Below are 15,216 nucleotides of genomic sequence, written 5' to 3'. Positions count from 1 at the left end.
CTAAGGATTAAATTTGTTTAATAATTTGAATTCATAAACATTTTTTTCTTTTTTCTATTTTATAACTTGGAAATTTCTATTTTTTGAGCGGGAACATTTGAAAAGATATCACAATGTAGTATTTCATTTGCCTTATAATTAATAAGGTCATATCTTCCAATCGCAAAAGGATTCTTGGGCGAAAACCATTGAACCAATATTGCAGTATTCTATCCGTTATAAATACTGTATATATTTCGAATTTATTTTGAAATTTTACATCTTTCCTCATATAAGTGATAATGCGCAAAGTAATTACTCAGACTCTTCAAAAGATGCATTTGTGGAAATACTTGAGTAGAAAGTGCAAAAATTAAATTTGAATTTTAATTGATTTATATGGTTTTTAATTATTAATACATATGCAAGATTCATTCTTTGTTCAAGTCATGAACGTGGGAAGCGGAATTATTGTAGTGAGTGTGAGAACTCTCATCAGTTCTAACGTTATTTTCAAGATACTCACTTGATGGAAACTCTTCAAGAATCATTCCTGAAATCTTCAAGAATATAATTAATATGGTTTTCTTTTGAACTGTATTTATTAAGTACCTTCGTCATATGCTACATGGCCGATCCTTTTGAATGAGAACCATTTTGAAGTATTATATCCTCATCCACTTTGAAAGGAAATCTTGAGATTTGGGCACTATGAGATTATCCGCATGTATAGCTAGCTATAAACTTGCAGCTCAGAACAATACAAATTGGAATGGAGAGAAAATGATTTCTTAGTCAAATAATATTTCTATCGTGTAGGCCTATTGTTGATTTTCAACATTCTGCCAAAATATTATGACTACCGACTATTGGTGATTGAAGCGATTAGTCTTGCGGTTAGCTCGACTATTGGATAAGTGACCAATAATCAGTTTTACCGTTTGAGCCTAGGACGCTAGGCCAGTTCCGTTAATTTTCAGATATGAGCAACCCAATCATTTCCTGGTGATTCGGAACCCACATTCTTTTGGAACATTTTCTTCATTAACTACCCACGCACAGTACTGGTACAAGCCTGGGGCTTATTTGGGGGCCAACCTAAAAATTGTATATGCAAGTAATACTTTTTCAAGTGCCTAATGTTGTTGACCTATTACAATTTCTCCTACAAAGCAATAATTGTCAAGGAATAGAAAAGCAAGAGTACAAAAATCTGTCAGCCATGACTTTTTAATCAACCATGATTACTATTTTTCAATACTCACATAGAAATAGACAAATTATTTTTCTCCTTTGTGGAGAAAATATTCCCAAAATCACCCACCCCCTAGGACCTCACAACATTTTTCTCCTTCTCCACCTACACGTACAATAATAATGATGATATTGTTAGCATTTCCATGCTATTTCTATTGGCAATTATTGCTTGGCGAGCACTGTAGACGCTAGATTAATAGAGATGACGTTTGAAATTGTTGCCTCAATCTCATGTTTTCATAACGGTGCTGGTCATCCCATACTCGATGTTTTTTTAATAGAGTTAATCCAAGTCCTAAGGGGATAATTAGCTATTATTTCATTATTCGCTCTCAGAATGGATGAATGAATAATATTGCCTTTATTTTTACATTATTTCCAAGGTAATATTATACAAAAACATATTTACAATATTATAACAATCATTAAACCATTGGTCAACGACCGTCAGGGTGCAGTATTAGCTCTCTGAAATAAAGAGAAATACATCTTTTGATATTAGCTGGAGAAGAATATTATTTGTTAATACTTTCCCTTTTTACATAGTTCTATAGGGCTCAATAACTAATGTTATATATTTTTGATTGATTTTCTAACAGTCTGCATTATGATGTTAGTATACCGCCCCTTACGTCCATTCACTTCTCTTTCAATATGCTTGATTTATCCCTCCCTTTTTCATTCTCAATCTTTAATTCCAAATACATTATCATCATAGTTTGTAATATCGGTAAGTTGAATCAACTTGCAGTTTTGTTAGCAATCAATCTTGAATTGCAGTCTGTAGATGAGGTCTTATGTTTAGTATTGTATTTGTTCAAAGGATTATCGAAATTTGGAAAATGACCAGATTTGCGACATGCAAGTGGCGTCGGGGGAGGAGGGTGAGCAGCGTGGTGCGCCTGCGCAGGACAGTGTCGACGGCATTGACGGTAAGCGACATCATCCATCCATCCACATTCATCCACTTCATGCTCATCTCAATGTTGTCACACATTTCTCACAGATCCATATTAGATATTTCTGAGGGGCCCATTGCACTATCAAATATTTTTTAAAAGATATCTGATAGTGGGCCCCCATATTCTACCTAATCAAATCTGATGAAAGCTGTTCAAATATACTCGTGCAATTGGCCCCTAATTTTGAAACCATATCCTAATAAATGAAACCAGTTTGTATCGAGTCTGAAAAAGTGATGTACTCCCTTGAAAAAATCTGCTGTTGTGTAGTATCTTCTAGATAAATTACAGTACTTTGAATTTAGTAACTTAGTAGCAATGTGTTGCTACATTGGTTAGGACCATTTATTAGGATACCATATCCTAATAAATGAAACCAGTTTGTATAGAGTCTGAAAAAGTGATGTACTCCATGGAAAAATTCTGCTGTTGATGTAGTATCTACTAGAAAAATTACGTTGAATTTAGTAACTTGTAGCAATATGTTGGAGAATGCATTTTCTCTGCAAGCTGCCACTTTTTATGAATCGTAAGTGTTGGAGAGTGAATGAATGTATTCATATTACCAAAGGTAATTAGGAAAGCATGATCAGGGCAATTTAAAAATTAGTTCAATCAAAATAAAATAAAATGATTTTTCTACAAATCAAAAAACACTAAAAAGATAAAATTCAGAGTAAATAAAATATCGTGAATTTCCCTCACGTAGAAGAATCTGTGTTTGGGGAAAAGTGTGGGAAAGCTACATTTATCACAGTCCGAATTCAATAAATCACGTCCTAATATTGGTAATAATAATCTTTTTATTGAACGAAATATCAATTAATATGCAATGAAATCGACCAACATTCTGCAACTGCAAATTTTGAAAAACAGAGAAAAGCTAGAAATCTATAAACGTAATTTTTTGAATTATTCCTCCAATTGGGAATCTACCCGCATCTCCTGATTGTCGGTCCGATGAGCGATTTTGGGGGTTAGAAGTCCACTGAGCGATTCATTGTTCAGAATAACAGTAAGGGTAAACGCGCACTAGCACGGCCAAGACCACGACCAAGACCAGTACTGGTCTGGAACAGCACGAACACAACCTCGACCAAGACCAAAGTTTCACATTTATAAAATATGTACTGGTGTGGCAATTGGTGTGTGCGACCAGAGCCTACTGCTGTGGTCGTGCGTTTGTCGTGTCTTGGTCTGACTAGTGCGCGTTGCCCCATATAATTTCAGGTTGTCCTGGCTGCAAGTTCTTGGTCTTGGCCGTGCTAGTGCGCGTTTACCCTAAGGATAGGCAGACGCTATGAATGGGAGGACTTGGGTGTCATTAATCATCAGGGACAGTGCCCGAGGAAGGCCACAAGCGATAAATGGGTAGTGTCATGTGAATACTCGCACTACGATATTATATTAATGATGATGATGATTGAATCAGTACCTACCACCTCCCATAAAAAGGAATCAGTTGTTAAGCAAAGATCGAACATCTTTCAGCTTCGAACAGTTCATATTCACATTATAGCCTATTTATAATATATTTTTTATATAAAAATTCACAATTCTATCAAGTTCTATCAATCATCTGCATTTCTTCAAGTGAATGAGTAACACTACTGAAAATATAAAGTACTGTATAAAGTATCTCACAGATATCAAGAAGATTTAAGGTCAACTTCACATCTGAAGCAATCTACATCTACAAGAAATCACAAATTTTAAATTTATGCCAATCTACAATAATTGTTATAGTTAGTATATGAATGAATGAATTTTATTTGCCAAAAACAAAATACAAAAAAGCTTTACAAAAAATAAATATAAGTATATGCTACTGCACTTAAACCAAGATACATACATTTATTTAATTAGATATAATAACGAAATGATATCCTTTATATTATAAATAATAGTTATAAAATGAAGATTCAATTTATGTTCACATGCATAAGTAGGCCTACAGTAGGTGAGGCAAAAACACCGGCAAAAGGAAGATTCCTTGTGCGCCAGTGTGAGTCGTAAATCAGCTTAATCAGGGATGTAATATATAAACATGAATTTTGATATAAAAGCGAAATGGTTCCCATATTTTATTCACATAACAGAGCTCAAAATCTACATTTTGTTGTAAGCACAAACATCAAACTGGCCTAAAGTTGAGATTTTTAAAACTATTTCTTATCACTTGGAATTACTTGATGTCTCAATTCTTTCTGAGATTCTATTATTTAAATTTAGATCTACAATAATACAGGGTGATGTAAAAAGGACATATATAAATTCAAATTATAATTCAAATAAATCTTATTAATCTAGGTACAGAGCTGGTTTTGGTGTTGTTTTAAAGGAAAACACTCCAAGTTTTGACTCGCGTACTCCGCTAGTGCTTGGTCGCGCCGCACAAGCGCTAGCGGCAGCTACGTCAAAGATGACTGACATCACTGGACCCGAGCGTGCTAGGTGTGTTTTGGTTTGAAGTATCGAAGTCTGCGACAACCTTAGACCAGTTATAGAGTAGACACGCTGGGAAGTCTAGCCTCTGAAGCCAACATCTACTGCCATATCGCCAAATCATCATCGGATAGAAAACTTTCAGATTGTGTCTATTTCAGAAGGATGTAAATTATTATTCATTAAAATGGTAAACTCCTGCTGTGCTTCCGCTGGAATAGACACAATCTGCTATGGAAAAAAATGTAAACAAACTCCACAGAAAAGTTTTCTATCCGATGCTGACGTCACGATTTGGCGATATTGCAGTAGATGTTGGCTTCATCGACTTTCAGTATGAATATACAATGGGCCGTGTCTATTCTATAACTGGTCTAAGGCGACAACAGTTAGTTCAGCGTAATTTTCGTACCAAGTACACTAAAGATCCTTCTAGTAGGCCTACAATTTAGGAGTGGCATAAATGTTTTGTAGAAACAGGGTGTTCAGTAAAACATACAAAATCCGGTCGCCCAAGCACATCTGACGAAGTCGTTGAGCAAGTGAGGCCAAGTTTTGTCAAGAGCCCTACGAAATCGACCCGGCGTGCATCTCGAGAGCTTCAAGTCCCACAATCGACAGTTTGGCGATTGAAACCATACCGATATTCGCTTTTACAAGCAATTAAATACACTGATAGGATGATGATGGACACTTCTTGGACAACATAATCTTTTCTGATGAGTCAACTTTTTATTTAAGTTGCAAAGTTAACACACATGACTGTAGGATTTGAGGCAGTGAAAATCCGCATGAAACATTGCAACTTGTGCGTAATAGCCTTGAAGTGGGCGTTTTTTGTACGTTGATTAAGAGGAAAATGTACGGCCCCTTTTTTCCAAGAGAGAACTATCAACGGCATAGTGTACCTTGATATGTTGCAAAAAAGTTTTGATACCACAGATCGATGAGGATGACCGAGAACGAAATGTTTTTTTTTATGCAAGATGGCGCATCACCACACTATCTGACTGACGTCCGGGATTTTGTTAATGAACGCTTTCCAAAACAGTGGATTGGCTGTAATGCCCCACTTGCATGGCCCCTCGTTCCCCAGACCTAACACAGCTAGATTTTATCTTGTGGAGTTTCATAAAAGATATGGTGAACGTTCCTTCTTTACCAGCCACTCTACCTGAACTTAGAACAAGGATTTGCGCTGCTGTTGAGCAAGTTACGTACCTGAAATGCTAGTGCGAGTCTGGGAAGAAATCGACTATCGATGGGATGTCTGCAGGATAACCAATGGAGGTCACATAGAACATTTTTAGTTTAAGGTAAAAAACTTGAAGTGTTTTCCTTTAAAACAACACCAAAACCAACTCTGTACCTTGCCTAATAAGATTTATATGAATTTTCAAAGTTGTAAAGTCTTTTTTGAAACACCCGGTACATGATCAAGAGAATAACTCAAGGGATGATTGATTAATTAGCTGCCTTTATTAAAAACCTGGGAGGGCGAAGTTAGGGCGCAGTCGGCCCTCTCTTACACTTGACCCACATGATTGTACCTAATGAAAAATGTGAAATTTGAAATACATTATTCAACCATCATTATCAGCGGGTCAAAACAAGAAATTTGACATTCAATTTAATTTACTTCTCAACACAAATTTCTGTGGAAACAAATCGATTACTTAGCTCTTTGGCTTTGAATTCAGCATAACCAAACAATTTTGAGAAAAGTTGAACGACTCACTTTGTGCTTACAAACTAAGTGATTGAATTGCCTGCTTTCATTGTTCATCCATCTTATTGCCCGTTATTTCATCATCATTCATGTTTCCATTTTCTTAGAGTAGTTGGCTTGGTTGTTTGAAACAGTTTTTTGTGCATTGGGTGTAAGGAGTAAGATTAATGCATTTTTAAATATTGTGAAATTCTATTCACGATCAGTATTTTTATTTATTAGCTTAGTAATTTCCACCAAAGTATCGCATTTATTTTAGTGAAGTTCTTAGTTGCATTTTTTTAATCTTCATTTTACTAAGGAGACAGGACTAAGAAGGAGAAATATCTATCAATGAAATGGCTTCGTTTGGAGCATTGTAGCTCAATATAATGGTTTTAATTTCTATGATAATTTTTAATACCATTATTAATGTTCCAATGAATGGTAATATTTCACAGTAACTACTTCAATATACTACTTTTTTAGATCTAAGATAAATTTAATATGATTAACGGCAATTGTTCCGCATGAATTGGTTGTTCGTGATTTGTGTGTGAAGAACTTAAGACACTTCCACATTATGCTGTGGTTTTCATTGGTATTGCCAATTCGACATAACCTATCATTCACATCAATTGAGAGAATTTTTGGACCTACGTGACATCACCGTTTATTTCTCTCACTCTCAATTGCAATTTTTTATTTATTGGATCGTCATTGAAGAATGATTTACATTGGCACAGGTCAGCAAACAATCATGTGATAGTAGCTTTGTCATAAGTGCCAGAAGTCAGTTGTGGCAGAGTGTGCAGCTACCTTAGCATAGATCTATTTCTCCGTAATTTCTAGAATTACCAGTCTTCTGGTTACTTCTTGGTCAAGAGATAGGAATTTAATTACTAAGTCGAGGGTTATCTTAATTTTTAACGCTGCGGCAGGCTTATATGTGCACTTCATGACATTGAGGGCCAGGGGCAACCGACGCTCTTGGGCGTCCAGTCATATTGTAATTACAACTGCTCTGTACTCTGACTACGTAATTAAGGAATCTTAGGCTAAGCTTTTAAGGATGTTTTGTACATCTAGTTTCGTACTCTGTTAGTATATACACTTGTTTGATCAGTTGTTCGTTTCCGGTTAGTGTGAATTTATTATTGGTAAACTGAGAGTGATCGACCGTCGACATAAGATAAGCGAAAAATTGGTGATGTGCACATTGAGGACTTGAAAAAATTTCACACCCAGTGAATTGGAAGATTCCATAGTAAGTTAGTATTCTAGTGATGATAAGGACAGTGTTTGCTCCAGTTCTGAACGTGAAGATCGAGATCTATGATGTGACCTCCCGTGAAAATACCTTTAGTGAGAGACACTTCCCAACAAAGTGTCAAGTGGGAGAGAAAAAAGTGCAGGTTCTGTAGCAGCCAAGGGTGAAGGAGAGACACAATTTATCAATGTTTAGCTTGTCCAGGTCACCCTGGACTCTGCATAGATCTGTGTTTCAGCAAATACCACAAATGGAACAAGTGATACAGCAAGTTTCTTGTAAACGAATAGTCAAATTTGGTTTTCTACCATGAATACTTTTAAATATGAACTTGATCTTAATGCGTCTGCCGCATTACTTCTACTCCTAGTATAAAATCGCCGACGCATATATATCAATAATCGTAATCAATTATTTTCATCATAGATTACATCCAAACTTCATTTTACTGTGAAATGTGAAAAATTAGGTTCAGCTCCTGTAATGAAGGTATATTTCCAGAGCAATTCTAGAACCGCAGTGTACGTGCAAATTCTATTTTTGATAGTTTTGAATTCAGTATTTGATGCAACTGTAAATCTCTCGATTTACAAATTTCTATAACAGATTGCAGTTTCTACTTTGTATAAAGAAGTATTAATTGATTTGAGCTTCAAAGTTGAAGAATACAATCTCCTCATTCTGAAATTCTAAATTCGAAAATACTTGCCATTGTCGTCTCGGAGACGAAGCGTATAGAGGGCCCATTCAACTATCAACTAATTTACAAAATATTTTTGACCAAATAATAATCAATTTCTCATTAGACTTTAAACATCATTAAAGATCGTTGATCAAAGATCATATACAAAATATTCGATAGTGTAATGTGTCCCTAATATCGTATTATTGAGAGCATAGTACCTGTGTTCAAGAGTCTAGGGGCAGGGTACACGACAAAACGTTATTGATGCAGGAAAGATATGAAGTTAATACAGCGAGAAATTTAAAAATCCCAAAAATGCTATTTTTAATAAGTGATTTACAAGGTCAGGTTAGACAGCTTTTGTGCTAAATTGGATTAAGGTTTCTGTGTTGAAATAAACCTCTCAGTCTACTGGAACCTTGCTATAATTTGAAATTCCAGTCTATTTTTTGAGCTGGAGTGATTGAACATACCTTTATCTGATCTCCTCTTTATTCTATGTGTTTAAAATTGTTCTCATTCTTATGTTAATATCTAGTATTGTCTTCAAATTGGATGCAGGCCAAAATTTATCCTATCATTTTATTAAATGAAAGGCTCTGTGTGCTTTGATTTCTCAATACTGTAACACTCATTACTTAACTTGTGATTGAAAATCCATTAATTGAATAGAACTATTTAGTTAATTTGAACTATGTACTCGAATATCACTATACTTCGAAATATAGGCCTACAGTAAATAATGTAATTTACATTGATGCGGAAGGTGTGTAAATTTTTAGGAAGTGAGTCAATTATTGAATCGAACTGGAATATTGCACAACAGGAATATGTATGTCTCACACTCTACAGACCTCACATTTGGATTGGTTCATTTGGTCTGAAATGATCAAGTATTTTAATGGTCTCTAATTTATTCAGAAAGCGTTCATCTTGTCAATTTTTTCAAGTCAGGTTGAGAAAGTATTTGATAGTTTTCTGTTATTCTAATCTATTAAGTTTAATGGATAAATCCCTTCCTAGTCTCACCTATCGTGATTGCTGAATTAGTTTAGGAAATGGATTCTGTATTATCACAATTGAAATTATTCGTGAATATATATGATGGTGTGTGAAAAAAGTGAAGACATCTAGTATGAAATCTCAGTTCTTCAGGGGAACTAAAAAAAACCCCAAAAATATTAGTTCATGTTTTTAAAATTTTCACCGTTTCAAATTCAGTTTTATAATCGTATGATTGAGAAGGTCGGGTATTTTTGGCTTCAAGTAATCAGTGCTGTCAACAAAAAGTCAATTCTCTATTCGCGATAACGCAAAAAGTTTTTTAGTGATATCAGTATTTCTTCAAATTCTACAATCGCAAAGGAGTGTTGAGAAGAGTGGAGTTCATGCGGATTATAACCTATCTACCTACATCTAGTTTTAGGAAGAGAAAGAACAATATTGTTATCTTCGGTTTCATAAAAGAGGAGAATGATTTCAAGGACTCTAATACTGTGACCAATAACGTACAATGTGGATCAAATTAATACTGTGACTATAATAACGTTCAGTACAACGCGAACTAAATCCACATAACGTACGAAATGTGTTTATGTAAATTATACTCATGTTGAATTAAGTTATTTCATTAATTTGTGATGTAAATAGGTACTTTATTGTTCAATTGTGTAACGTATTTAATGTGCAATGTATTTTTATATAATGTACTATATGGAAATAATACAGCTTAGTTATTAAGATTGATTTCTACGGATTTTTCAGATTTCTTTTAATATTATTAATGTGTAAATAGCACAAAAAACTAATTTAATTGATAAAATTTAGTATAAATTATAATACTTGTTAATCCAGCAATATGTAATGTAAAAAATAAATGATGAACTTCCGATATTATGAAAAGTTATTGTATTAATCTCACAATTTAATGCGTTATCCTCCTATGATATTTTTGTTCGTTTATTGCTCAAGATGTTTACTATTAATTACAAGATATTTACTATGTTATTCGTTGTACAAAAACTAACTTGAAATGTATTATTCAATAAATAATTGAACAGGTTGAATTTCTCAATCTTTTCTAAATATTGAAATAGTATTGAAAATCCTATTCTAATCTATGACGTGGATTGAAAACATATTTAGTTGGAAATAAAAACTTCAATAAATAAGATTTCAGCTCATTCAGAAATTGAAAGATGAAGTTCATTTCGGTGATTCATGTATTTCCGCCTTCTTGTTTCTCAGCTCAAAATCTTATTAATTTAGGTCAGATAAGAGTTATAATTGAGCTGTCATATATATATTTTTATAAAAACTTCGGTTTTTCATGAAATTTCTTAATAGGGTAGCTGATCCTATTATGGGAATGAAAGCATAATATTCATGTGATCAATGAAAGTTTTATCCAATTCATGAAATACTTTACAACTTGCTTTTATGGAATGAATAAATTTGTAAAATTTGAAATATTCTACCTTCAATATCTGAACTGCATCATAGGAATCACATTGTGATGTATGCTGGAGTAATTCTCACTCATGCTATAAGAAGTAGTAGGCCTACTAGTCATAGTATATCATTAAAAAAAGCCATCATGTTTCCAATATGTATTCCATCATTAATATTAATATTTATTTCCAAATATTGTCAAAATTCAGAATGCAATATTTTTTCAATCGTGAAAAATTTTATCGAGGAATGCCAATTTAAGGCTGTGCAACAGATTTTTGAGAATATATAATACTGGTGACAAATGTCACTGGAATTTATATTTTACCAATAATTGTGAAATGTCTTCAAAAAATTATTAAAAATTGCAAATTTGGGCACATATATTTCAAATAATAAAAGAAAGAATTCTGGTAGAATAATTATATCTTAATTGAAAAACGTTGAAAAATGTCACCTGTGAAATATTCTCAAAGGGCTCTTGCACAACCTCAATTCAAAATCTATCCAAAACACTCAAAAACAGTAAACTTTTCCACTGAACATGATTTTGTAACTAGAAAGTTAATTTCATAACAGAAGATCAAAAACGTCTACCAAGATAGATATGACTTGTTAAATGTCATTGTGTTCTTAACTAATTGACGACCTTTTTTATTGCAATGACGCAAATCAGTTCATTGCAATGAATTAATTCAGTTAAAACTTGAAACGCAGTCAACCACGCACTGTGTACACAATGGTGTACCAAAGGCTGCACTGTGCAGCACAGATAGGCTACATTCAAATCACAGTCTAATGAATCTCTACAAAGAACATTTCTTGTTATAACTTATTCATCTAGAATTATTTTTAACGTACCTACTCGTTCATAATACTGTTAAAATATCCTGTTAAAATTATTTTTCCTGCTGCCCTCAAGATGAGTTTTATTGGCGCTTGAAAATGCAGACGTCAAGAATGTGTTGCAGTTCATCGTTCATTTATAAAAAAAACATGATTCCTCTTTTGTCAAATTTAGTTAATAAGGGAATAAGGCTCTTCTTACAGTTAATATGATACCCTTCAGAAGTAACTTCAATTATGATTGGTAAAGTTTCGTTTGTAGTTGAATTAGATTCCTAACAAAAACAGGTAGGCTACCTTCCAGAAACAGCATGATTTAAAGCCTTTTTTCTAGTTCATGGGTATCACGGAAATTCATAGAAAAATACAAGACATTTCACGTTTTTTCCCTGTAGTCTTATAAAATCTAAGATTTTGTCTTGAGTTATTCTTATTTATTTATAGAAATAATCTAATTCAATTATACTATGAAACAATTTCATAATTATCATGGACAAGAGAAAAGTCTTTTGATCTTCACATTGACTCAACGGAAATTCAGTCCAATGAATGTTAGGTTTTCATCAGAAATGATTAATGTTATGTCCAATTATGTTTTCTCATTAACGGTTTTCAATTCCAATGAGGTAACACTAAAATTGTATTTTGAATTTTAATATTTTTTGAATATGGATATTTCTCAAATGAAAATTTGAATAATTTAAACCACAGTACAAAACATTTAGTACCCCAATACTTTGACAGTGGCCGTGCTACATCTCATGAATATACATTTCATTTCTGAATGCAATGAATGGATTAAAAATGATTTCTTTATTGCATAAAGCTTGATGAACGTATGGTGTATCACCCCCCGCTGCTGCCATGATGAACGGTTGAAATAAGTTGGGCCCCCTGTTTTGATGCAGGCAAGGTGCGGAACGACATGTTGTTCCGAGAAGACCCGAATATAGCAGGCCGCCACCAGTGCCTGCTGTGCTTGAAATCGGTGCGCAGTCGCTGGCATCACTATCAGACTCACTTCGCGCGCGACCACAAGTGTCCCTGGTGTGACGCCATCTACTCGCGCATAGACACACTCAGGTCGCATGAGCGCCGTGTCCACCATATCTCCAGTGGCACAGCTCCACTAGACAATCCCATCACGCAGAACGTAATCAACAAGGCACGCGACATGACCTACTTGCGCTGCATGCTGCCCTTTGCACTCTCCAACTCCAACATCAATCTTCCGACAAACTTCAGTCTCTCCCAAAATACAAACCACATACAAATGTAAACTATAGTAGAATTGAAAGAACTTCCGACGTGGAGGGATATGCGGAGCAGAAAAAAGTAGGGATACCACGGCTGTGATGTTGCCGTGCTAGAGCGAACATCGTTCTATAGTCTTTGATTTTTCAACACCTCATGATACACATAACTAGTTTCCTCTCTGAAATCACTACATCGACTGAGCTTGTTGGACAACTTGGCAAACGTGCTTCTTTCTATGACTCTTCATCACTCCAATTGGCTGAACTGGCTCTCCATCCCCCTCCATCTCTCTGTTCCGCATATCCCACCAAGTCGGAGGTTGATTTAATTCTACCATAGAGCGTTATGCTGTGAACTGTTTTATATCATTCCATTACTTCATTGCAAAAAAGCTTCAAGAACCAACGGTTTAAGCTAGTATCCTTATTACCCCGTCCTCCTGCGGCTTCCATGAAATTAGATGAGCGGTGAAAATAAGTTGGGCCTGTTTTGATGCAGGCAAGGCGCGGAACGACTTGATATTTCGAGAAGACCCGAATATTCCAGGCCGCTACCAGTGCCTGCTGTGCCTGAAAACAGTGCGCAGTCGCTGGCATCACTGTCAGACTCACTTCTCGCGCAACCACAAGTGCCCCTGGTGTGACGCCGTCTACTCGCGTCCAGACACACTCAAGCTGCACGTGCGCCGTGTCCATCAAGCACGCCGCATCCATCACAGCAAAGCCAACAATCCCAACATGCAGAACGAACAAATCAACAAGCCACAAGACATGACCTTCTTGCGCTGCATGCTGCCCTTTGCGCTCCCCAACGCCAACATCAATCATCCAATCAATTTCAGTCTCTCTCAAAATATAGACCACATGTAAACTAGAGCTTGTATGTTGTAAACTGGTTTTTATATCATGTAAGTAGGTTATTTTGGGCTGATCTGGGACTACCTTGACCTTGAATCAACCTTACCTAACATGACCTTCAAAAACTTATCCTAACTTAAAAATGAAAACCTAATCAAACTCATGTAGCATGTAGGGAAAAGTCAGAGGAAAAAAGGGGAAATTATTGAAAAAGTAAAATTTCTCAAGGTCACGCTAGGATAGGTTAGGTTTTCAAGGTCAAGTTAGGTTCGATCGAGGTTGCACAAGATCTACCAAAAATAACATTATCATGTACCTACACAGTAGGTTATTTGTTGAACGTAGTCTTGTTATTTATAAACCAATTTAATATCAACTTTATTAATTTATTTTTAAGTAGTTTTTTTAAGTGATGCTAGTACCAACTTTTTGTTCTTTATATTGACCAAAACAAGGAGTGTCTTTGAAAAAGACAAGTTATATAAGTAGTATACAATTTTATATAATAAACTTTATCTGTTACTTGTTTCTAAAAATATTTATTTTTTGCATAGTTTCTATTCAATGAATAATAATTGTATCAGTAATCATTGTAGCCAACATAAATTTTCAAATACGTTTATGATCAAGACTTTTGAAGGTGTACAGAAAACTAGTAACTTAAGGGTCCGGTTGCTCGTATATCTATTAAGTTTTATTAACACAGAATATCGTCATAGTCAGAATATTTCATTGATTTTCCTTGTTTTACTTTTGTTCAATGAAATCATTGTATGAGTTTTAAATTTAGTAGACATTGAGTGCACCCTTGACTTTGCTGAATGAAAAGCACAGTACTAAAAATCCATGAGGGCTTTGCTGCTTGAAAATGATCAATGAATCTGTCGTGAATAATACTAGAATATAATGCAATTGGTGTAAACTTTTTTCTATTTAGTTCGCCACAAGTGGAATCAAACACAGTTCGACACATGGAGGGAATCAAAGCTCACTTGTTGGATGGAGTTTGGTTTCCTGGATTCCTATTTTGGATTTGTTTTTGTCTAGCAAGATCTCAAACGAAGTCACATCAATCATGTACACCGAACATTTCTGTACCTTCAGAAGCCTATGATTAGTTAGTTTTATCAATTGTCCGTCGTAGAAAGAACGAAATTATTATTGATTGAAGATGTATGAGATACTTACAGATTTTTAAAAGAAATCAATGTCAAGTCAAAATCTAGTCAATTTATCAAATAAAAATGTAGGACATTTCTAGATTATGGCATTTATAGCATAAACTTAGTTTTCGCAACTTAGCGTCTGTTTCTCTCAGTATTATGGTTATAAGAATGAATTATAATAACTAGTATGAGTTATAATATGAGTAAGGTTGAGGCTTATATGATTTTCATCATGTATTCATCTCTTTATTAGAATCGAAATTCGGAATATTTTGAATGGAGTGTGTTTTTTCTCTGTATACTAGTCCAGTCAAATGGTAATTTTTCAGGAAA

At 34.6% G+C, this 15,216-nt stretch overlaps 1 protein-coding gene across 5 annotated transcripts in view; it reads left to right on the top strand.

The window, feature by feature from the left end:
- The window catches only part of LOC111045808 (longitudinals lacking protein, isoforms H/M/V), a 49,727-nt gene that overhangs the window by 16,642 nt on the left and 17,869 nt on the right, over nt 1-15,216 (top strand). For 3 of the 5 annotated variants that reach the window (XM_022331278.2, XM_022331279.2, XM_022331277.2), the window contains exon 4: nt 2,060-2,168. In XM_022331278.2, the coding sequence (XP_022186970.2) occupies nt 2,060-2,168 (109 nt within the window). Of the gene's footprint in view, nt 1-2,059; nt 2,169-12,511; nt 13,299-13,358; nt 13,866-15,216 lie in introns of those variants that run through there. The other 2 variants (XM_022331276.2, XM_022331275.2) reach the window with 2 other exon arrangements.

The sequence above is a fragment of the Nilaparvata lugens genome, chromosome 1 (assembly GCF_014356525.2).
Source record: "Nilaparvata lugens isolate BPH chromosome 1, ASM1435652v1, whole genome shotgun sequence".
NCBI lineage: Eukaryota > Metazoa > Arthropoda > Insecta > Hemiptera > Delphacidae > Nilaparvata > Nilaparvata lugens.
This window is presented reverse-complemented; position numbering and strand designations above follow the sequence as displayed.